Here is a 24,643-nt window from a genome sequence, read left to right on the forward strand (position 1 = left end):
ATTATAATTTAAGAAAGGAAAAGGGGCTTTAATAAGGCTTTTTTCCCCCTAAAATTAGAGTTATTAGAGATATAGAGTTCTTAGGGGTAGTGATCCATTTGTTACAGTTTATTATCTCTATTACACCTGCTAATAGAAATAGTCATTAAGCAGACCAGGCTCCTAATAGAAAACATTCATTTTAGCCCTGGGGAGATATCTAACCGGCAATCCCTTCCTCATTATCTGTGCTGCAGCGCAAGGCCATTTTTCTGTATCGGTCCCCGTGGAATCAGACATTGCTCCAGTCGCTCGATTGCTCATCTATACCATTTTACCTGATGGGGAAGTGGTTGGGGATTCTGTGAAATATGAGATTGAAAACTGTCTGGCCAATAAGGTAGGTGCTTCATACCACAATTTTTTAACAGCAAAGTAGAAGTTACTATCGTTATTATTTTCTACATGCAAGCATTGGGACCAAAGGGGTTAAATCCTAGAGGATTTCAGCAAGGTAAGGGCAAAGTCACACTAAGAAGCCATGTCACTTGACTCCTAGTGCAAGATTCTCATCCACTATCTCTTACCATATGATATAATTCAGAATACCTTATTCCCTTCTTGTATGATGAAATGTTGGGAAATATATTTTTAAGAGTACTAAAGAGCCAAAAGAAAAATACAAGAGCGCCTAGAACTATTTGCATTCTACTTTGCAGTTAATGAACACTTCACTGTGTATCAAAGGTAATAATGGCATCTCAAATTTAATAAGTTGTAAAAATAATTAGATGTCATTATAATGGCTCAACTGATTCTTGGAAATCAAAGTGAAGTGTAGGGACAAAAAGCCTCAGGTCTCACACAGGGCCAACTGCTGCAAAGTCAAACACTGGTTATGCACTGAATGTGAGCAGAACTCAGAAAATGCTAGTGAATGCCTGGTTAAGTCAGGAAATTTGTTTTTCTGATCTTTCTCCCCAATTTCACAGGTGGATTTGAGCTTCAGCCCAGCACAAAGCCTTCCAGCCTCACATGCCCACCTGCGCGTCACAGCCACTCCTCAGTCCCTCTGTGCTCTCCGCGCAGTGGACCAAAGTGTGCTGCTCATGAAGCCCGAGGCAGAGCTCTCCCCATCCACGGTGAGTGCCCTCCGCCTCAGATCAGCAAGGGCCAGGTAAGGGTCTCCAAGCAAGAAGAAATGCCTTTTTGAGTAGAAAAGGATCTATCACAATTATATTTATCTAGGAGTAAATAGTTTTGAGCTCTTTCATGTGCACTTTTTTTGGTGAGAAATGTATTACATATGAAGCTAGATAGATGAATAGATCATTCATACATACATACATACATACATACATACAGCTATAGATAAAATCATGCTACATCCCAAGTCCCTGAAATCCTAGAGCTCTATGAAACCAATAATGGAGTTTTCAAACTAGTTTTAACATTTTGAAAAGCCTAACAGAATGGTATATTTGCTTGCATTAAGACTGCACAGGTTAAATGAAATATCAAATAACTGTTCTCATAAGAATTATATCAGTTGAAATACTGGATATCCTGAGATGAACACAATTTCTGAAGGAAGATGTTGTAATGTATCTGAAGTGTAAAAATTAGGAAAAATGAATTACTATATGATAAATGCCATTAATAAATGAATTCTTTTAAAATACTGGTTTAACAAAAAATAGCCAAAGGGTATGCTGGAGCGGAACAGTAAGAAACTACTTAACAGTGTGTTCAAATAATCACTTGCTCATATCTTAAAATGTTCAATATGAGGCCAATTGGAACAACCTCTTATTGATGTTTTACCATCAAAATTTTGCAAAGGGAAATTTATATTTTTACTCCCCTAAAAGAAAAACTTATAAGAATTATTTTTTGGTCCTTCTAGTGGAATTTAATTGAAAATATAAGAATACTTCTAAAGAAAGTATCGAGTACATTTCAATAGTGGGGGGAGGGGATATGTGGAAAAATAACATTAATGTTTTGTGTTTGTATAACAAAATTTTATAGTTCTCAAAGTGTTTGATATTTTTTAATTATAACAACCCTGATGGGTAGAAAAGGCAGAAGATCCTATTAATTTGTTAATAATAAAGCAGAAGCTTTCAAGTATTTAGTAGCAGACCTGGGTTAGAATACTAGTTCTTAATCCTTGATAGTGTTTTACTAATGAAACTTTTCTCCAAGAAGCATAAGCCATTAATTCAACACATATTTAGTGCCTATTGTGTCCTAGGTGTGCCTACTGTGTGTTGAAGTTCTAGGGATCTATTAATGAACTACTGGAAAGACAAAAATCCATGCTCATGTGGAACTAACATTTTTATAGATTAGACAGACAATAATTATATAATATGCTTTGGAGTAAAAATCAGCAGAGAAGGAAGACAGAAAATAGTAAGGGGGAACTGCCTTTGAGAAATGTCTAATTTCATTATAGTACTCACTTTGCTAATCTATTCTTATCAATTAATTTAGAACTCCTATGAATATAGCACAGTGCCCCTATTGGCATTTTTATGTCTGTCTTACTCTTCCTTTTCAAATGAATTTAAAAGCATTATTTCCAGCATTTTACAGTTATTGTATGTATTTGTGAAGATCTGGAGCATTTTGTCCCCATGAATAATACCTAAGAAAATACTACCCTGTTCTATATAGAGGTTATATATTTATTCATGTACCTGTATAAACATGTGTCTGTTAATTTGGTTATACACTAAGTCAGTTGCTAACCACCAGGTAGAGACCAAACTATCATTTCATTCTATCTTCTTAAAGCTTTGTACAATGTCTCAAATACAGCAGACCTCAATTTCTCTTAATAAAGTTATATTTCATTCTAGCATAGAGTCTAAGGTTTGCCTCTGAACTATGTAACGAAGTATTATGATCCCTGCTTAGACAGGAATGTTTTGGGGTGTTTTTTTCCCTAAAATTGTTAAACATTTTCAAAATCATCTCTATAAAATGAGCAATGGAGGTTTTCAAAAACTAATGGTGATTATCCTTGCACTTAAGAAAAATAAACCACAAGTCAGTTTGTCCTTTGCATTTGTACAGGTTTATAACCTGCTACCAGTAAAGGACCTCACTGGTTTCCCTGAGAGTTTGAATCAACCAATGGAAGACAATGGAGACTGTATCAGTCAACATATCTCTGTCAATGGAATCATCTATTCCCCAGTATCAAATACAGATGAAAAAGATATGTATAGCTTCTTAGAGGTAAATTCCCTATATTACAGATGGTCAGTTCTTAAGGTTTACAAAATATTGTATATATCTTTAAATTATTTATTTTAATGCCTTCATATCACAGTTGAGGGTAATGGGACATAGAGAGGTCAAGTGACTTCTCCAAGGTCACTAAGAACAGCAGACGTGCTAATAGTAAAGAGCCAGTGCTGTAACTTTTTGGACTATTATTCAAGTTTTCTTCTTTTTACTGAAATTCATTTCCTTGTTATATTTATAAATATCACATATATAAAATAATTACTGTTGAAAGCCTTTTTTATTTTTTTGTGTTTCTTTTTTTAATTTTATTTTTGTTTAAAATATTACAGATGTCTGAAAGCCTTTTTTAAAAAGAATGAAATTACCTCCTACAAATGTGAACATTAAAAATTTAATATTAAACTAATTGTATTGTTTGTTAATTTCAATTTTTAAAAGTATATGCCTATATATTTTTTATAATATTTATGTACTGATTAGGTGATAATTTTCTTCACAGGATATGGGCTTAAAGGTGTTCACTAACTCAAAGATTCATAAACCCAAAGTATGTGAACAAGTTCGACCCTATGCAATGGTGGGTACTTCAAGACTATTAGCTTATTCAGGTAAAAAAATAATAATAATAATTAATTACCTAATATATTGAACTAAATAAAAGGAATTTTTAAAAGATAAAATGTGATCAAATTAACCAAACAAAAAAACTTGTGATTCAGGTATATTAAGGTTCTTGCTCAAAGTCACATAGCAATACAAACCCGAAAACTCGGATTGTGTCAAGCTCCCACATATGCAAAGCTGGAGTGAACACAAGGTAGATTGTGAAAAGTGTGAAAAGACAGGGGAAGATGTACGGAAAAAAAAAAAAGGGAATCATTCTGATTGAAGAATCAGGAAAGCCAGAAAGAATTCTTCAGAAAGAATCTGTACCTAGTATATAAAGACATGTGGAGCTGGAGAGGGAAGAAAGTTTTGAGGCACAGGATCAATGTAAACAAACAGAAATGCTGACAGGTCGGGACCACACTCTCACCAACCAAGGGAAGAAGTTCCGTAAGGTCCCAAAGACGTCAGCCGATGCTCACGTTGACATCACACTCATTTGTCAGTGACGTGGGCTACTTCTTTGATGAGTCAGAGAGCAATCAAGCATTCGAGTATTGTCCGAGATTGTCAAACCATGGTTGAACACACATTGAGAACAAACCAAAGAGTTTGTCAAAAATCAAGGAAAAAACTCAATGAGGATAAATTGGCTATGTGGAATTTAAATAAAAATTATTGTATATTTTTATTATTTATAAATTATATTCTATAATCCTTTAGAACATAAAGGATTATAGTTAACTTATGTATAAGTATATATATGCACAAACATTTTTCCAGAGAGCTGGACATTAAATATTTACCAGCACCCCATTAATGAAAGGTAAAGAAGATAAGAGATCCTAACTCTCACCTTTTGATACATAAGGGAATAATGTTTTTACTCCTTTATCTTTTCACTGCTATAAACCGTTTCACAAAGCCACTGTCATGGTGTCTGGCTATGATTTTTCTCTCCCACCGAGAAACATACCAAATGGAAGCTTTGACTCCTGCCCTTCTCCCACCCCCATGTCACAGAAATCTTCACTTGCAAGATGGGCAGTAGCCACAGAGGACTCGCTTTTTGCCCCACAATCTAAGGCTCTTTCTGCCTCTACGTCTCTATGTTCTCTGCTTGTGACTCTCTTCCCTCACCTCACTCCTAATTTATTTTAATACTTAAGAATTCTGGAAAAAAAAAAAAAAGAATTCCGCTAAAATATTACCTCCTCAAAGAAGTTTTTCCTTAACACCCAATTGCCCTCTCCTGGTTCCCATTTCATCACCTTGTTTATTTCTTTTGTAGCACTTATTACAATCTCTTATAAGCTTGATCTTTATATTTATTGTTTCTGTCTCCTCCTTCATCCGCCATAGAAGGTTTTGCAATGGAGAGCAACGATCATTTTGCAGCACAGGCTTCAGAGCTTCTCGCAGAGACTGTGAGAAAGTACTTCCCTGAGACGTGGATCTGGGACTTGGTGGTAGTAGAGTAAGTAACTTCCTTTATGTAGAAGATGCAACAGTAGAGATTGATCATAATTTTCCATTTTTAGCTAACTTTTCAATGCCCCAGTATTTCTTTGGACACATTGCTGTTTTCAGAAGAAGTTGAACATAACTACTTCTGCTATGACATCTCACCGATATAATTGCATCAAAGCTAAGAAGTTTTGCACAAATTTAATTCAAAGATTTCCACAAAATATACATAAAGACTAAATATAGCCAAGCACTGCATAGATTAATTTAAGGGACCCTTTATTGGTAAGCATTCTTGAATTAAGAACAGAATCAGTCAGACCAACTAGACACAGTAGTAGTAGAATTGAAAATTATAAACCTGCCCTCAGTGGAACAATATTTTAGAGAGCAAAATTTAATAACAATTTCAAATTACATATTCAGTTTATAATTATATTATCTATAATAGATTATACTACAGCTATATGTCTATAGGAGATTCTTTTCTTTTTTTTAATATATCTTTATTGATTTCAGAGAGAGGAAAGGAGAGGGAGAGAGAGACAGAAACATCAATGATGAGAGAGTCATTGATCAAGCCCTCAACCTGGGCATGTGCCCTGACCGGAAATCGAACCCTGATCGCCTGGATCCCAGGTTGACTCTCAACAGCTGAGCCACGCCCGGCCGGGCTATAGGAGATTCTAATATAGACTAGACTTAAAAACAATTATGGAAGAAAAGGAGTTATATGGTCTTATTTTAAGCCTTGTTTATACTCTTCATTATTGGTATTTCTTCTGAGTGCATACAAATCATGACAATAGAGTCATTTATAGGGGCTCTCTTCCTAGAAAGGGTTTATTTACCTGCTTACTTTCTGTTCTTCACATCGCCATCCTTTCCAGCTCGTCGGGCGTGGCTGAAGTAGGAGTAACAGTCCCTGACACCATCACTGAGTGGAAGGCAGGGGCCCTCTGCCTGTCCAGTGACACTGGACTTGGTCTCTCTCTTCCCGCCACTCTCCGGGCCTTCCAGCCCTTCTTTGTGGAACTCACAATGCCCTACTCTGTGATCCGTGGAGAGGCCTTCACACTCAAGGCTACTGTCCTAAACTACCTTCCCCAGTGCATCCGGGTAAGAACCTTGCTTTCCTAAATTGAACACAAGGTTAATTAAATTTAAAATTGCATACCTAGGAATACTAACAAACTCCTGTGTGCAAAATGTGCTCACCAGAGGAAGAATACTATCAGATATTCATATGCATATTTATAACTATAGTTACTGATAGCTCTAAATACCAGGTTGCAACTTAAAACAAGCTTCTGACTCTTTTCCTTTCTAAGATTTTTTTAAATTAAATTTATTGGGGTGACATCTATTAATAGTATATAAGTTTCAAGCATACATTTCTATGGTACGTGATCTGTATATTGCACTGTGTGCCCACCACCCAAAGTCAAATCGTCTTCCATCACCATATATTTGGCCCCCCTTACCCTTTGCTACCCCCCTCCCCTCTGGTAACCACTATACTGTTGTTTGTGTCTATGATTTTCAATTTTACATCCCCATGTGAGTGAAATCATATGGTTCTTAGCTTTTTGTGACTGACATTTCGCTTAGCATAATATTCTCAAGGTCCATTCATGTAGTCACAAGTTTCTGACTCTTATCACAGTGTTCTAAGGTTAGGAAATTTGTGTTGTATGAAGATTTCTGCTATGAACATCAAAAATCATTAGGCTCCATTTGCATGTCTTAGATTCTTCAAGGTTTCAACATCTGTATTCCCATATATTTAACTTTTCATGTATCGTTAATTGAGTAAAAATTATTTGTGAGCATCTTACCTCCACGGAAACCATAACTGTTTACAAATATTGTGTACTCTGCTAAGAAAGCTGAGAGGATGGTCAAGATTCCAAGCCAAATAAGTAGAGCTCCCCCAGGCAACATGCCATCATGACTCTTCCTCACTTCCGGTCCCACCACATGAAGGAGCAGATTATACCAAAATACTAATATTTAGAGTTCAAATCTACCTATAAGGTTTTCAATATTAGGCAACCTGAAATCTAAACCACTCCTCTAAAATGCTTTATTTCAAGCCATTCTCCCTTTGGTCCCCTTCTTGCTCTGATCTCTTGTCCCTGTCTCATGTGTGTTTTCAGGTCAATGTGCAACTAGAAGCCTCTCCTGCTTTCCTAGCTGTCCCGGGCGAGAAGAAACAAGACTCTCACTGCATCTGTGGGAATGGACGACAAACCATATCCTGGGCAGTAACCCCGAAGTCATTAGGTGAGGGGCAAATCCCTAGAAACTACTCAGTCCTACTCAAAGATTGTATACCAGTGGGCTGCTTATGTCTAGTTCTGCTTTCCCCTGTCCCCCAGATGGTAGGATTTTTTTCTTTGTCTTTTATTCTAGGATGTCTAGAAAGACATTTTTACTCCCCTCACTTCCATCTCCACCTTGGATGCTCAGTATCATTTTTCCGTAGTTTATGCAGCTTCTACTCCTGCTCCTGTGTTTTTTATAAAACAAAACAAAAGGGGGGGGGGTGACGGGACATTTCTAAGTCTTGGAGTTTGGAGGTCTGGAGGAAAAGGGAGAGAGTGCTCATCTCTACTGGCCCCTTTCTCAGGGACTGTGAATTTCACCGTGAACGCAGAAGCCCTGGCGTCTCAAGAGCTGTGTGGGGATGAGGTGGCTGTGGTCCCTGAATATGGAAAGAAAGACACAATCATCAAGCCCCTTTTGGTTGAGGTGAGTAACCCTGCTCATTTGATAGGTCACAATGAGCCAATAAAGACAATGGTGAATCCAATCGAGATTATAACTTTTAGGTAAGAAAGGCTAGATAATATACCATCGTGAGATATTTCATAATATTATCCTATAGATATAGATATAGTATTTGTCTCTATCTCTATCTTCCCATCTCTCTTCCTCTTATTTTCAGATTTTCCCCTCACTTTCTCATCTATCAACCTGTCTCCTTCATATTGCTTTTACTTATAGAATTTATTTATATAACACATTTGAAAAATCAGTTCCAGTTCTTCTCTTTACTATCAAGAAATTTGTGGTTACCCTACCAATACAAGTGTCCTGAAAGTCAGTCCATTCTCACCTCTAACTTTTTTTTCTTTCCACCTAAAGCCTGAAGGAATAGAGAAGGAAGTAACTTTCAACTCCCTGCTTTGCCCATCAGGTAAGAATCAGCCTTCATAATTAAAATAACATTAACTAAAGTTTGTATAACATTTGGTGTTCAAAGAATTTTATATACTATTTCTACACGTACTCTATCAGGTAAGTAAGACCCAAAGAACCATCAACCCATTTGACAAGTGAGAAAACTGGTCTTAGAGAGGTCAAGTAATTTGATCAGGAGAATATCCGTAACTCATGCATGCTGAGTGTTTTTGTCTTACAGCAGCTGTGCAACATCAGAATGTCTTTCTGACCAATCAATGTAGGATGCGGTTATAGGTAGAAAGTGGGTAGAATCAGAATATTGCCAAGGGGATATTTCCTTGAATATTTAGCAATACAATATATGGGCAGCTAAATTCAGGCCACCCCACCCCGAGGTTTGCACATCCAACAGAATTTGATAATGGGACCATGCTATTTCCCAAAGAAGTTGTCATAGCCTCTACCATTATTGTCATGTCAGTATTTATTTGATGCCAGTCCTGTACCTAGTGCTCTGCCAGTCATTTGACAGGGACTGAAGAAGTTTACAATAAAATATATAACTTTATCTTGCTGGAGAATTTTTTAGTCTAGACAAAAATATTTATAAGAAATTTAGTACACTAAGAAATTTATCAACACAATGTGTTCTTACTTCAAACTACCGTCAAATCAACATCACATATATGTTCCTTGCCTTTATCTACCTACTAATTTCTGTCCAGTATGATTTTTATATTGCCAAGACTTCAAATATGTAAAATGTGTTCTAAAAGCATAATTGCCTGGATGTTTAGCCTTATTTATACATTTAAGTGAATTTAGTGTTATCACCAAATTCTTTTGTCACGGTTTCTCCTCCAATTCTGAGTTCTTCATTTTTATTTATCTCTTATACATCTATCTAGAGCTAATCATCAGGTAGTTTTATTAGAATTATCTTTAATTACCTGTGCAATACCAAAATGTGTTCTCCTTTTTAAAAAAACACAGAATTTCATATTAAAGGTTAATTAACGTCACCCCCCTACAGCCTTTTACAGTGATTTAATGATCATCTGTGTAGGTTTAGAAATAATACGTGTAGATGAATTTGTTTGTGTATGTATGATTTACATATATGGCATAAGTTTCATTCTATAACTTTGCTTTTTTTACTCAGCAACTTGTGTTCAAAATGTATCCACCTTAAACTATAAATCTAGGTAATTCCTTTTAGGTCCCTTTAATTCCATACTATCAATATCTCATAGTTCTGCCTGTTTTTTTTCAGTCATTCCCAAATTGGTTTTTCCAACTATTTTTCAGAATAAAGGAATGAATGCATATTTGCATGCATACATAGAGGCTAGGGCAAAAGTACATTGACAGTTGTTCATGTGGAAAATATACAATAATTAATAAATAATAATACAAGAACAAGTTGTGTTTCACATACTTATAACTGTAAACCTACGTTTGCCCCACCCTGTACATACATACATAAGTGCAGGCCCCTTGTGTACAGATGCAAGCATACCTAAAGTAGATAGCAAAGTGTGAAATTCCTGATTAAAAGGCAGTAAGGATATTCTTAGTTTTAATCGAATGAGAAAACTCTCTTTATTAACCTAAATTCATGTTTATATTTCTGCCAGTTTACATTCCGTATGATGATCACCATCATCTATTACCATAAAACTTTTTAAGTTTAACCAAATATTTGGATGAAACAGTATATTGCTGTTTTAACTTAAGTGTCTCTAATCACAAGTGAGAGTGAGCTTATTTGTGCATATTTATGAATTGCTTTTATATGCTCGACTATTCATGTTAGTTTGCCCTTTTTCTGACTCAGCTGTAAGATACTGAATATATGTATTGAATAAATTGAAGTATTTTCTTTCAGTTGGTAGTTTGTCTTTTTACTCTACTTATGGCATGTTTCCTTATAGAAGTATTCTTTCTTTCTTTCTTTTTTTTTAGAAAGTAATAGAGGATTTTTTTACATACAAATAATATATGCATAGTTAATACAATGATATGTATTTAATACATAATTATATTATATATTTAATGACTAGATTGAATTTAAATTTAATTATATGACCATATATAATTAATATAATTTTTAAAACATACATAATTAATGTCTATAACTTGATGAGTTTGGAGATTTAAGTATACACCACAACCTATACCATAAACTTAACAGTTATCTCCAAAAGTGTCCTCCCACTCTCTATTTATCATTTTGTATGGTAAGAACATTTAATAAAAGATCTATCTGATTAGCAAATGTTTACACATACAATACAATATTGGTAACTGTAGGCACTATCTTGTAAGGTAGATCTCTAGAATTTATTCATCTTGCATAACTGAAACTTTGTACCCTTTAACAAAAGTTTTACTAATTTTATGAGGGAGAGATGTAGCATGAAGATAAATACATTTTGCTTTGTTTCATCACCATGTAATTCATCATTAGAATGGCAGTAAATGCATACTTATCAGCAGCAATTATTTTATTTTCAGTGAGTCAAATTTGTTCATCTTTGCCCCCACCCTTATGTCCAGGGCTACCATAAAAATACTATATTCATATCTGGTGAAATCTGATGGAAGTTACGACAGAGCATTATTGTAGAATTCAGGAACTTTTTGGATATTTTTATTCTTATTTTTCTTATGTATATATAAGAGTGGAGGTTTTTTTTCATACAACTGCTGAGTAAGGAGGTTGGGGATGGGCATTAAATATATCATTTTGTGATAACCATCTTGTGTCAGCCATAGGATGACATCTGGGGCACTTGTAAATGTGTAGACTTCTTTTGGAATGTAACTCTATACATAGGGAGAAAAAATGCTTGGGGAAGGACAAGTTCTGAAAATCTCAGAATCCTTTTCATACATATTTAAGGTATTAAAAAATGGAATATTAAAAGATAGACAGAAGTCTTTTAAGTCTATAAAAGACTTAAAAGTCTATAAAAGACTTTTCAGAAGTTTAGGTCTAAGGCATTGTTCTGACTTCTTGGTCTTAGAGCTCTTCAGGAAGATACATAGCAGAAATAATTTTCCTTATGGCTGATTTGTTTTTTTCTCTAGGTGGTGAGGTGCCTGATCAAGTATCTCTCAAGCTGCCACCAAATGTAGTAAAAGAATCTGCCCGAGCCTCCTTCTCAGTTTTGGGTAAGTCTCCAGCCCTAGTAGATTATTCTACTATATTGACAGTTTCTACTACATTTTTTTCCATAAATGTTCTCAAAATAACAATTATAATTTAAACTTCTTTCTTCTCTTTTTTTTTTTTTTTAAAAAAAATCTTTATTGATTTCAGAGAGAGGAAGGAAGAGAGGAAAAGAGAAACATCAATGATGAGAGAGTCATTGATCCACTGCCTCCTGCACGACCCCTACTGGGGATCGAGCCTGCAACCTGGCATGTGCCCTGACCAGAAATTGAACCACTATCTTCTGGATCATAGGTCAATGCTAAACCGCTGAGCCATGCCGGCTGGGCTCTTCTCTCCTTTTATAGGCTTGTTTATTGATTCCAATCATACTTCTGTCCCTGGAAGACTTACCTTTCTTAAAAATCCTCATTTCTTTACCTCAGTTAATAATTTATATTTTTCTTTATGATTCTGATAGGTTATAATCTATAAGCTTTATGATTTCCCATCTCTCCCATTCCCTAGGAGACATATTAGCCTCTGCCATGAGAAACACACAAAATCTCCTCCGAATGCCCTATGGCTGTGGAGAACAGAATATGGTCCTCTTCGCTCCTAACATCTATGTTCTGAATTACCTAAATGAAACACAGCAACTGACTCCAGAGATCAAGTCCAAGGCCATTGGCTACCTCAATACTGGTGAGTGATTGAATGAGTGAAAACTTCACAGTGGTACTTCAACAATAGACTGAATTTCCTAATAGACTTGAGTTACTTATCAATACTATGATACATTAGCTTATCTTACTATGATAGTTCTTATGATAAGAATACTATGACAGTTAATTTCATGGTAACCATTCAGCATCCAGCTGCCAATAAAATGTTTAGGACTCAATCTTCTAACATATGGCAGCAAAATTTAGGAAATATCACAAGAGAGGCCAAGGCATTTTTCTCTAACACAGTGTATACAATCTTTCATGCTGTTTCATTAACCTTCCATTCCAGGTTACCAGAGACAGCTGAACTACAAGCACCGTGATGGCTCCTATAGCACATTTGGGGAGGCACATGGCAGGGGAAGGAGCACAGGCAATACCTGGTAAGAAAAAGAGAGTTTTTTGAACTCCTATTTTTGTGCCAGCTCATTTACATATATTATCATAATTATATTCATCGTAACCCTATCAGATACGCCTTATTAAACCTGTAATTGGTTCTACTTGATAAATACACCAAGTTTAGCAAGGTAACAAGCAGAAAAGCTGAAACTGAAATACATGTATGCTACACTTGACCCCAAAATTCATCCTGTTAATAATACATCAAGGTCTTCTTTCTAAAATATTTTTTTTTCTAAAATAACTCCCATAACCATGAACATTTTAATGATATGGCCAATGAACATATCATATAACTTCTAGATAAACCATGTTTACTTCAGATTATATTATGGTTTTTTAGATCATACTCAATTTGACTGAGAATAAACTCACCAATCGGAAGAAATGAGAAGGACCAGAGATATGAAACAGTTTTTAAATCTCTAAGGCAAAGCAATATTAGAGGTTGTTATTGCATGTAAGAGTTGCATGAGAAGATTCTGCCATCTACAGAAGGAAATCTCTAAAGAGAAGAAAGATTTTAAGCCTTACTGAAATAAGTTTTTTAAGCAACATTAGAAGTACTTAGACTCTTTGTAGCAAAGAAGAAGTAGTCAGCAAGAAAATATAAGACCTAGCAAATTAATTAGACCCAGCAGTCCAAAGGAGATGGGAGTTCTACGTACACAAAAATTCCTGTTAGAGGACTTATATTGATGTAAGAAGTATCCTATGAAGCCTGTTGCTGGTTGTAAAACCATTTATGTAACAACAGAAATGCCATCACCCCTTCCTCCCTGCCTCAGGCTCACTGCCTTTGTACTGAAGACTTTTGCCCAGGCTCGAACTTACATCTTCATTGATGAAGCTCACATTACCCAAGCCCTCATCTGGCTCTCCCAGAAGCAGAAGGACAATGGCTGTTTCAGAAGTTCTGGGTCACTGCTCAACAATGCCATTAAGGTAAAGTGTCCTCAGACCTTTGGTTTGTCCATTATGCTGTGTACAAGGATGAGGAGAGGAGGTAATTATGTGGGAACCCCTCAGGGAAGGTATCAGAAGAAAATGAAACCTGGAGAGCACCAAGAAAGAGGACACGGCATTTAGGTTGAATGTGATATTTTGCCCCACTGGGATGAATGTGGGAAAAGATAAATTCCATGAAATTCCATAAATTCCGGCAGAAAACGAAGAGCTGATTGAGAGCCTTCTCAGAAGTTAAATTACTCAAATCTCTCCTCATCTTTACAGGGAGGAGTTGAAGATGAAGAGACCCTCTCTGCCTATGTCACCATTGCCCTTCTGGAGATCCCTCTTCCTGTCACTGTAGGTACCACCTCCTTCCCCTGCTGAAGCTTAACTATGGATGCCAGGAAGCTACTGACTTGCTGTCTGAAATATCACCCTACTAAGAGCCAAGTGTCGGCTTTCATTCTGTGCAATGCCAATGCTTCCCAGATCAATAGAGAATTTGGTCAACCCATTAAGAAAGATTTACACTTTCCCAGTGATGCTCCTAAGCTATTTACTCCGTAACAGCCACCCCTCCCCAACACACACACACACACACACACACACACACACACACACACAATGAATTCTAAAGATATGGCCTATGTTCCTGCCTTATAAATGTGAGAATAACAGATAAAAAATACTTTTCTCTCTATCCATAGGAATGAGGCTAGACAGACAAATGCACCTGAAATCCCGTTTTTACCTCCTATGTTACGGTCTATGCATTTCCCCGGGAATGCCAGCCTCCCTATTCACATCGCTCAGCTCCCTTCTTCTTTCTCAGCATCCTGTTGTCCGTAATGCTCTGTTCTGCCTGGAGTCAGCCTGGGAGTCAGCAAAGGGAAGAGCCCACGGAAGCCATGTCTACACCAAGGCACTGTTGGCGTATGCTTTTGCCCTGGCAGGTAAACAGGAAAAAAAGAATGAAGTCCTCAACTCACTTAATGAGGAAGCAGTGAAGGAAGGTGAGTGCATACCTGAAGTCTTTCTCCCATTCCACATTCCCTGTATCAAGTACTACTAACTTGCAAAAATCCCCTACCCCTATCTCCTGTGACCCCTTTCTTCTCTCTTTTTTTGTCTATATCATTATAAAATCTAGGATTTCTTAGTTAATTCACACATCAAAGGAGAAGAGGCAGTATACTGTGATAGTGAGAGGCTTGGCCCCTGGAGACCAGCTCCAAAACGTATTACCAATGTGACCTGGAGCAAGTCACTTAACTTGAGCGTATTTCAGTTCCCTCATCAGTAAAATGGGAGTAATAACAGTATTTACTTCACAGGGTTGTTGTCAGAGTTAAATGAGTTAACATGTAAAGCACTTGGTAGAGTATATGGCACCTAGTAAGTGCTATAAAAGTATGAGCTACTATGACTAAGACATCAGTTACTAATATATATCCAACCCTTACCTGGTGCACCATATCATAAGGTTGGCAAAATATCAGAAATAGGACACTATGACCACCAGTGAGAGAATTTGCTCTGCTATTTCTTAAATATAAGAAAGGATCAAACCCTGGCCGGCGTGGCTCAGTGGTTGAGCGTTGACCCATGAATCAGAAGATCACAGTTCAATTCTTGGTCAGGGCTCATGCCCAGGTTTTGGGCTCTATTCCCTGTAAGGGGGCCTATAGGAGGCAGCCAGACAGTGATTCATCATTGATATTTCTATCTCTCTCCCTCTGCCTTCCTCTCTCTGAAATCAATAAAAACATAAAAAATAAAAAAGGATTGAAGGAAGTAGCCCCGTGAATAAATTCTGGTATTTTATGCTCATTTCACAAGACTAATAATGTTGACAAATATTTTTATATTCACACAATACTTCTATGTAAACAGTGGTCTATATGGGGTAGGGGAGTCAAAGAAGTAGAAAATAAAATGCAAATGATAAGATACTCAATAAAACATATTCTGCCTTTCTCCTTTGACAGTGCCGTTAATTGTTTGTTCTTAAAATTGTATTGGGAAATATTTCAGACATACAAAAAGGCGTAAAGAATAATTAGCAAATACCTTTATACCTCCCTTCCAGATTAAGAAATAAAATATTACCATTGTAGGAAAAATTCCCTGTGTACCACCCCCATCCCCAAAGGGAATCATCCTGAATTTGTCATTACAATTTATATGGATTCATTTATATATTTTCTGCATATGTATCCCTAAATAATATTCAAAATTTTTACATTTTTCATCTTTAGATAAGCAATATCATACTTTTGAGTATTTCTGCATCTTATTTTCTTGTCTGTTTGCCTTTTGTTTTTCTTAAATTCAACATTATGCTAATAAAAGTCCCCTAATGGGTGCCTGTAACTCTAGTTCATTAATTTTCACTGCTGCATAATGTATTACAATACATAAAAAGGTCATAATCTATATGGAGAGTCTCTCCTCATGGATCTTTTCTTGTTTCTTAATTGTTTCTGTAACAAGCCATGCTGAAATGAATATAGACATGTCTCCTTGTGCATGTGTGTTTCCCGAAGTTATTCTCCAAGAAATGTAATTGCTGAATAGTAGGCTAAACACATCTTCCTCTTTGCTGGATATTGCCAAATTGCTCTCCAAAGAGCAGTTCACTTCCCACAGCAGTGTAAGTCAGTTCCCATTATTTCATACCCTTGTTAGTCTTCGGTATTTTAAGGACTCCTGTATTTTTTTCTGATCTAATGAGTATGAATTCCATTATCTCAAGTGATCTGTGATCATCACAAAAAACCTCTAAGGCCAGGCTTTACAGAAAATTTAACAAACTCTAGATAAGGTTTGCAAAATATCAGAAATAGGACATTACAACCACCAGTGAGAGAACTTGCTCTGCTATTTCGCTCTCCCACCAACCCAACTATAGCAACCATTTGAAAATTTAGATGGCTCTGGGCTTCTGACTCCAGCAACATTTTCTTCCTTAACCTGGCTGAAACAAACCACGTTCAGATTTACACAGAAGGGAGATCACCTGGATAAGATTCAGGAGATTATTATAGAAATGCAATCTTCACTTCAGCTCTGGCTTGGGTACTTTCCCCTTAAATTAAACGCAAATATGTAGTCAGTCATAAATCTATTTTTCTCACCTCCAGATAATTCTGTTCACTGGACACGACCTCAGAAACCCAGTGCACCAATGGAGCGTTTTTACCAACCCCGGGCTCCTTCTGCTGAGGTGGAGATGACGTCCTATGTGCTCCTTGCACACCTCACGGCCCAGCCTGCCCCAACCTCAGAGGAGCTGACTTCCGCATCGCACATTGTGAAGTGGATCACAAAGCAACAGAATTCTCAAGGGGGCTTCTCTTCCACCCAGGTTAGTAGTTTCCCAGATGAGAATAACTTGAAATGAGGATGATATTATTAGAATTCAGGGATAGTGAGAAATAAAGAAAAATGAAAGTCAAGAGAGCTAAAAAGAAAATGTCTAGAATTCTGGCAGCCATCCCTGTGTTACTATCATAGTGTCTTCTTTCCAATAACAACTCTACCTCCCCTAAAGCAGTAGTGGGGCACCACTATCAATAGCCACATCAGAATGAATTTAAAAATCTATCAATCTTTTGAAAGTTCTAAGAGTCCCTTTCAAAGGGTTCCCAGGAATACTACTCAAAACCCAATAATCTCTCCTTGAAAATCTCTTCATTCCTAGGTCTCTTTTAACTGGTTTCTTTTAAAGCTGACACATTTCATGCTTCCTCTATCCACTTATTCATCAGGAGCATAAAGAACTACCTTTATTCATCCAACCTCCTGAGCCTAACTATATAATTTTATATCTGAAAAATTCATCAATATGTACACAGCAGAAAGTTTTATCTTCAGAGAATTTAGTTGTTAGCCTATACACCTATGACAAAATGTCATTTCATCCTTTCTCCGTTGTACTTGATGTTGTATTACTCCATGTGAATAGAAAAACCTGAATAATTTTGTTAGAATGCTTAGCCTTTATTTCTTATAAACATGTTACTTCAGGATGTCATCCAGTTTCAGTGTTGATGAGAATTGAAAATACAAATATGAATAGGGGAATTCAAACTTCCAGTAAAAAAGGAAGAGCCAAATAAAAATGTCAATAAATCACAGAGAAAATTATAATTATTATTTTCTTTGAAGAAACTGAAACATGACCTTGATCATGGCTGCAAAGGACACTGTGCTCTTTTGAGGCACTGACCTCAGCAGCAGAGAAGAATTTAATTTGGGGTCAAGAGCCCAACTGAACTTTGGTTGGGTGTTGGCGGGTATGACCACAGTTGTCAAGTTTTCAAATGCTTCGACAGTGATAACTGAACTTGTTTTCAGTCTTTTTCTCAATATGTATATTGAAAGTGAAAAGAAAATTATATATAATCTAGATTTTTTTAATGTGTAAGGAAATTAGCACTTAAGAATCATCCAAAAGAAAAATGCATAATTATGACTAAGGTTTATAATATTTCTGACCCAAAAAACTTTGATGAATAAAAAACATTATTCACCAAAAAAATAAAATAAAAAGATAGTTTAGGCAAATAGCTAATGCCAATAAATGATTCCCATTCATAAATTTATTTTCTACATTTTATATCCCACATAAGTTTATAGAAAGGAAAGGATCAATTTTCTGAGAAATAAAATAAACTTTAGGGCATATAGTTCAAGGAAGCTATGTGAATGTTATGGCGCCATCATCTATTTAAGGATTCTAACTAGTATTGAAATTAGAACTCCAATGCTTAAGTAGTGAGGGAAATAGGAAATCAAGACCCCTTTTGTGGCAGCTGACATGGGCCTCTGAGTCCTCAAAGGCTTGTGATACCTAAATGGTTCTCGCACTTGTCTCTCTCAGGACACAGTGGTGGCGCTCCATGCTTTGTCCAAATACGGAGCAGCCACTTTCACCAGGACTGAGAAGGCTGCACGGGTGACCATTCAATCTTCAGGGACATTTTCCACAGATTTCCAAGTAGACAACAACAACCGCTTGCTACTACAGCAGACTTCCTTGCCAACAGTACCTGGAGAATACAGCATGAAAGCGACAGGACAAGGGTGTGTCTATCTCCAGGTGAGACTTTTGGGACAGATGAGGGCATAGGGTCCACAGTAACTTTTCTCCCTGAAAAGTCCCAATTCAGGAAATGATAGAACAAATCAAAAAGAGTTGAGAAAATTGGGAGAAATATTGGTGAAGGAAGAGACACAGCTTTTTGTCTTTGATGTTCCACAGACATCCTTGAAATACAACATTCTCCCAGAAAAAGAAGAGTTCCCATTTGCTTTGGGGGTACAAACTCTGCCCCAAACTTGTGATGGACCCAAAGCTTACACGACCTTCCAGATCTCACTGAATGTCAGGTAAGACCTTCTAACGGACTCACTTAATTCTGGGTATAACAACCAATCTTTTTACTGGAACTCCTCAGTAAGCAGAGCACTGGGACGGCAAATGTTTGCACTACATTTACCGAAAAAGTAGTATGTTCTCAGTGATGAGGTTTACACTGTACACATCCAGAATCTATTATTGTCACACTTCATTATTTAGAAGTTATTAATTTCCCTCAATAATAACTAAAGGTAGAACATTACTCTTTGCCTCTGATCTGAATTTCTAATTCATTATAATGTAATGATTCGTCCTAATTTTCTTCTCTTCTATTGAAATCCTATATTATTCTTGCCTTATACAGAATAGAGATGAGGAATTATTTTTTAATTTTTGTAAGTTTTTAGTTTATTGATCCTCTCATGAAAAACCTGCACAGTCGCCACAGATAAAGTCACTGAAGAATCTCGACTCCTGGTGTCCGGGCTCAGCTCGCTTTTGCCGGCACCGACCCTGGCCTCTGCAGCCCCCTGACCCGCTCCATTCCATTCTCGCCTTCCTTTCCCTGCTTTCTTAAGCCTTCCTCTTCTCGTACAGGCCATGTCTTGCAAGTCCATGTTTGGGTTCATTGTTCTTTGCGTAATCCAAGGAATCAGAAATCATGCCAAAGCCAGTTGTCTTGCCACCACCAAAGTGGGTTCTGAATCCAAACGCAAAGGTGACAGCTGGTGTGCTTGTACGCATTTTGGCTAGTTTTTCCCGAGTTCCTGTCTTAGGTGCTGCTGCCTTCCCAGGGTGAAGGATGTCAATGACCATTTGTTACCACTGAAGTAGTCTGTTGGTCGTGGACGTCCTGGTCTGGATAGTTACTGTGTCAATCATGATGACAGTCAATCTTCAAGCAGTCAGGGACTGGAAAAGTGAGAAGAGGAATTCTTAAAAAGTATGAATAGAAGGAAGTCGTGCCTCTCCAGTTTGAGAAAAAAATACATACATATATATGTGTGTGTATATACACATACATACATATATGTATACATACACACAATAATACTCAAATAGCCGCAGGGCCCACAAAAAATGTATCTAACTCTTTCTGCCATCCTTTTGTGCCGTCATAATGGTGCACGTGAATTTCCTGGCTGATGCTCTCAAGAGTATCAGCAATGCCGAAAAGAGAGGCAAACACTAGGTTCTTATTAGGCCCTGCTCCAGAGCCATCGTCCACTTTCTAACTGTGATGATGCAGCATGGTTACACTGGCAAATTTGAAATTACTGATGACCACAGAGCTAGAAAAATTGTTGTGAACCTCACAGGAAAGTTAAAGTGTGGAGATACCAGCCCCAGATTTGATGTACAACCCAAAGATCTAGGAATATGGCAGAAAAACCTGCTTCCATCCCATCAGCTTGGTTTCATTGTACTGAAAACCTCAGTGGGCATGATGGACCATAAGGAAGCCAAAAGAAAATACATAAGAGGGAAGATCCTGAGATTCTTTTTTTAGGGATATAATACATACGTGCAAATAAAATGCCTCAGTGGACAAAAAGCAAATGTATCTGTACCCAAGAATATTTTAACTTGCTTGGAGACACTATTCAGGAAAAAAAGGTGAGACAAAGTATGTGTAACAAATAACTGACATAGATTAGAAATCTCAAGCCCAGCTTTGCATCACTTGTAGAGCTTTCTTAAAATGTACATCCTCAGAGTCCACACATGTGAAATTCTGATTCGTCACATTTAGAGTAGGCCTGGTCTCTGGCTTTAACAGGCTCCCTGAAGAATCTAATACAGAGCCAGTTTTCTGAACCACATGGGTAGGATACTTAGGAAGACTCCCATGTACCTTTTAGGGGCTGTGAGTGCTTACTGTGGAAATAGGGGGAAAAAGACTATTAATAACAAAGAAAACCCAGTTCCTTTCTTACTTGTATCTTCAGTTACACCGGGAACCGTCCTGCCTCCAACATGGCAATTGTTGATGTGAAGATGGTATCTGGCTTCATTCCCCTGAAACCAACAGTGAAAATGGTAGGTTTATTAGGAGCCTGGGAATCCCTATTTATTTTTTTTCTAAACATTAGCCATAAGCCACATATGGTTGTTAAGCACTTGAAATGTAGCTAGTGAAATTAAGACACTGAATTTTTTTTTTAATACATCTTTATTGATTTCAGAGAGAGGAAGGGAGAGGGAGAGAGAGAGATAGAAACATCAATGATGAGAGAGTCATTGAGCGGCTGCCTCCTACACAGCCCTGACTGGGGATCGAGCCTGCAACCCGGGCATGTGCCCTGACCGGGAATCGAACCACGATCGATCTCCTGGACCCTAGGTCAATGCTCAATCACTGAGCCACGCCCTTATTTTATTTACTGGAGTCCTTATTTTATTTACTGTTTTATATTTCTCTAAACTAAGGCAATATAAATATTATAATCCTATTAAATCAACCTCTATGAAAGACATGCTTTCTTCAAACTCAGAAATATAATTTAGCATGTTTGTATTGGTGCCCACCATGTGCATAACACACTGCTGGGAGCCACAACTATTAGAAAAAGAATATCAGCAGGTTCCTACTTTCATGTAGCTTAGAATCTTGAAAATAAAGCATCTACAGATAAACCAATGAAAAAAGTACGAAAAAGACAGATTGACATAAACTATAAGTATCACAGAAGGTCAGACAAAATGAGATTGCTATAAGTTAGAGCAAGCAAGCAAAAGAAGAAAAAAGAAAAAAAAAAATCTCCTCTGTTAAGGAATAGAGTGTGAATTAAACCTTGAAATATGGGCAATTCCCATGTTTAGAATATTTAGTTCCCTTTTCTTCAGATAAACCAACTTTATACACAGGCCATGTGTCATACTAATATGAAACCTTATGTCCCAATTATCTTTTATTTTTAATTTTACCACAGTATTGTCTTTACTTCCAAAAAATATTGGAAGACATGTTACCCTTGGGCTTAATTTGGTAGTAAAAGTTTTTTTTCTCTGGGTTTCCCAAGGGCTCTCTTCTATTTATTAACATGTGTAACGTCTTCATTTTCTTCAGCTTGAACAATCTGATAACGTGAGCAGAACAGAAGTCAGCAACAACCATGTTTTGATTTACCTGAATGAGGTAAGAGTCCTGCCACTCTAGTTTCAAAAAATATAGATAATAATCCTTCTAAAGGGGGTTTATGGAAAGTGAATGAAGGCATTTTGGAGACATCACCTCCATGCTAAATATTTGAGAATTCTAACATCAATTCCAGTAAATGTTCTCCTTTCCTCCTTTATTTATACTTTACCTGGGACTATAGAAAGAAGTGGCTTATTATAGTATTGGGATGTGAATACTTCTAGGACTCCATAAGCAAGAAATTCTCCACAGAATGTGCTTATTATGTCCTCAAGTTATTTTTGAAGATATTGAGTAATATAAGGAAGTAACCATTGGGATTAGTCAATTATTATATCAACAACACATCAACAATATAAAAGAGGAAAATACTGTCAATCTCAGCAAAGATTGAGCCATAAAATAATATGATCAATCCACCAATAAACCACTCTAATTTTATAGTTATGTGTTGTAGCATAGATAATTTAGATATAGATTGATGAATATTATAATTTACAAATTTATGAAACTTAAACAAGGTTACAGTGATTGACCTTTTATATTCCTTTTTCAGTCAACACAAGTATTTTTATAAGATAGAGAAATGAAATGGTGCCAAATCTCTGGATATTCAAAAATAAATATAGCTATGCAACCAATAAAAATCATATATCATTCACCTCCTATGAACAAAGCCATGTACTAGCATTGATGGGAATATACAAATTATTTTATTTATTTAAGAAACAATTTGGGGAGGTTTTCTTCTAGTCTGGGACTTTCTGCACAATTTAAGGACCCTGTTAGTTGATTTTTTTTAAGGTTTTTTTTCCCCTCAAAAACAAATGAGTACTTAAATTCATTCAAAGAAGAAAGAAGCAGCTCATTTAATTCTCCTTTGCTTTTTAGGTGACAAATCAGACACTGAGCTTGTCCTTCACTGTTCTACAAGATATCCCAGTAAGAGATCTGAAACCAGCCGTAGTGAAAGTCTACGATTACTATGAGACGGGTGAGTGTGAACAGCTTTCACACAGAAATTAAATTCCCGGTCACAGAAAATTAGATTTCAGAAATGTGTAAGGGCAATTCATTACATTAACAGCTCTTATCACTTTGTTTTGTCTCTACCAAGTCTGATTCTCCTCTCTTTATCTTCTATATATATACATTATAGTGTAAACATACCACCTAATACAAAACACCTGTGGATATTTAGTTCCCTTTTCTTCAGCTAAATCAACTGTAAAACAATATTAGATTTAAATAACTACAACACTGAACTGTCCTTCGGGAGTACAGAGTAAAGGGAAATATACTGTATTTGAAAAGTTAACAATATAAGGCAGCCAGCAATGCATGAAGTGAGTGAAGCTGATGTTTCTGACACAATACAACTCTTCCCGCAATATCCCATAAGCGTTTGGTATCCCTCTCACTTCACCTAATGATTTTGTTTTTATTCAGATGAGTCTGCAATTGCTGAGTACAATGCTCCTTGCAGCAAAGGTGAGTAATTCACACGTCTTCCAAGTGCAGTGTGAACCCCTTTGTCTTGTCCCTCAAATCTCCTCCATAAACTTCTGGCTGTTCTCTTCATAGACACCATATTGCTCATAGTGTAACTTCTTATAGAAAACTGCACTTATTTGGAGAGGGCCACTGATGTCAAACCTCAGATAGTTCCTAGGATTGCTGATTCGATAATGGGTGATGGATCATCATAAGTAATGGATCTTGTTTCCCACTAATTGGTTTCCTTGAGCACTATACTACCCAGATCTAAGAGAAGGAATTGTCAGCGCTTAGAAAGCCAAGTTCATCTTAATTTTCTATTCTTTCCACTATCATAGATCAAGGAAATACTTGAAGACTGCGTCAATGAAAATGGCTTTGCTGGAGTCCCTGTTCCACAAACTCTGGTCTCCATGGAAGAAAACAGTTTTTGTATCTCCAAAGCCTTAATGAATAAACCTTTTTTCCTAGTCAATCTCTATCGTGGTATCTGCAGTCATTCAATAAATATTTATTACATTTCCCTATGAAATAAAATTCATGTAATTAAATCCTGAAAAAAAAATTCATAGTAATCAAGGCCTGAGAGACTTCAGAAAATGAAAAATGGTAGTGATGTTGGTTTGAGTAGGTTTCATGTAGGTGCTGCAGGGAAAAGAAGAAAATATTAAATGATGTACTAACAGAATGTAAAATGTGTTTGGCTATGGAAATAGCCTAGGAAAAAGTCAGAGTGGATTTTATAAGAAAATGCTGATTTAACTAGAAAAGGCTTTCCACATTAAAGGGAAGTAATGAAATACAAAGCTGGATAGGTTGCATCAGGAGACAGCATAATTTACTAGGGCGTCACCTGAATTGGGAGTTACGTGTTCTCAGTTAGAACCACAGTTATCATT

The 24,643-nt window shown here is 36.6% G+C and overlaps 1 protein-coding gene and 1 pseudogene across 1 annotated transcript in view; both read left to right on the forward strand.

Annotated features, from left to right (window-relative positions):
• The window catches only part of LOC107544093 (alpha-2-macroglobulin-like), a 39,178-nt gene extending 14,965 nt beyond the window's left edge, over positions 1 to 24,213 (forward strand). Inside the window, exons 14-36 of the mRNA XM_087814798.1 lie at positions 237 to 379; positions 972 to 1,121; positions 3,064 to 3,228; positions 3,740 to 3,848; positions 5,209 to 5,323; positions 6,204 to 6,432; positions 7,473 to 7,599; positions 7,946 to 8,067; positions 8,464 to 8,515; positions 11,596 to 11,679; positions 12,188 to 12,364; positions 12,677 to 12,770; positions 13,578 to 13,734; positions 14,023 to 14,097; positions 14,573 to 14,753; positions 16,884 to 17,107; positions 18,626 to 18,844; positions 19,007 to 19,134; positions 21,055 to 21,145; positions 22,176 to 22,244; positions 23,139 to 23,241; positions 23,697 to 23,738; positions 24,083 to 24,213. Of these exons, the coding sequence (XP_087670924.1) occupies positions 237 to 379; positions 972 to 1,121; positions 3,064 to 3,228; positions 3,740 to 3,848; positions 5,209 to 5,323; positions 6,204 to 6,432; positions 7,473 to 7,599; positions 7,946 to 8,067; positions 8,464 to 8,515; positions 11,596 to 11,679; positions 12,188 to 12,364; positions 12,677 to 12,770; positions 13,578 to 13,734; positions 14,023 to 14,097; positions 14,573 to 14,753; positions 16,884 to 17,107; positions 18,626 to 18,844; positions 19,007 to 19,134; positions 21,055 to 21,145; positions 22,176 to 22,244; positions 23,139 to 23,241; positions 23,697 to 23,738; positions 24,083 to 24,099 (2,873 nt within the window). The 3' untranslated portion in view covers positions 24,100 to 24,213. The remainder of the gene's footprint in view (positions 1 to 236; positions 380 to 971; positions 1,122 to 3,063; positions 3,229 to 3,739; positions 3,849 to 5,208; positions 5,324 to 6,203; positions 6,433 to 7,472; positions 7,600 to 7,945; positions 8,068 to 8,463; positions 8,516 to 11,595; positions 11,680 to 12,187; positions 12,365 to 12,676; positions 12,771 to 13,577; positions 13,735 to 14,022; positions 14,098 to 14,572; positions 14,754 to 16,883; positions 17,108 to 18,625; positions 18,845 to 19,006; positions 19,135 to 21,054; positions 21,146 to 22,175; positions 22,245 to 23,138; positions 23,242 to 23,696; positions 23,739 to 24,082) is intronic.
• On the forward strand, positions 20,220 to 20,661 carry LOC107544094 (small ribosomal subunit protein uS8 pseudogene; annotated as a pseudogene).
• Positions 24,214 to 24,643: the final 430 nt, after the last annotated feature.

Source organism: Miniopterus natalensis, chromosome 2, assembly GCF_054644295.1.
Source record: "Miniopterus natalensis isolate mMinNat1 chromosome 2, mMinNat1.hap1, whole genome shotgun sequence".
NCBI classification, from domain to species: Eukaryota; Metazoa; Chordata; class Mammalia; order Chiroptera; family Miniopteridae; genus Miniopterus; species Miniopterus natalensis.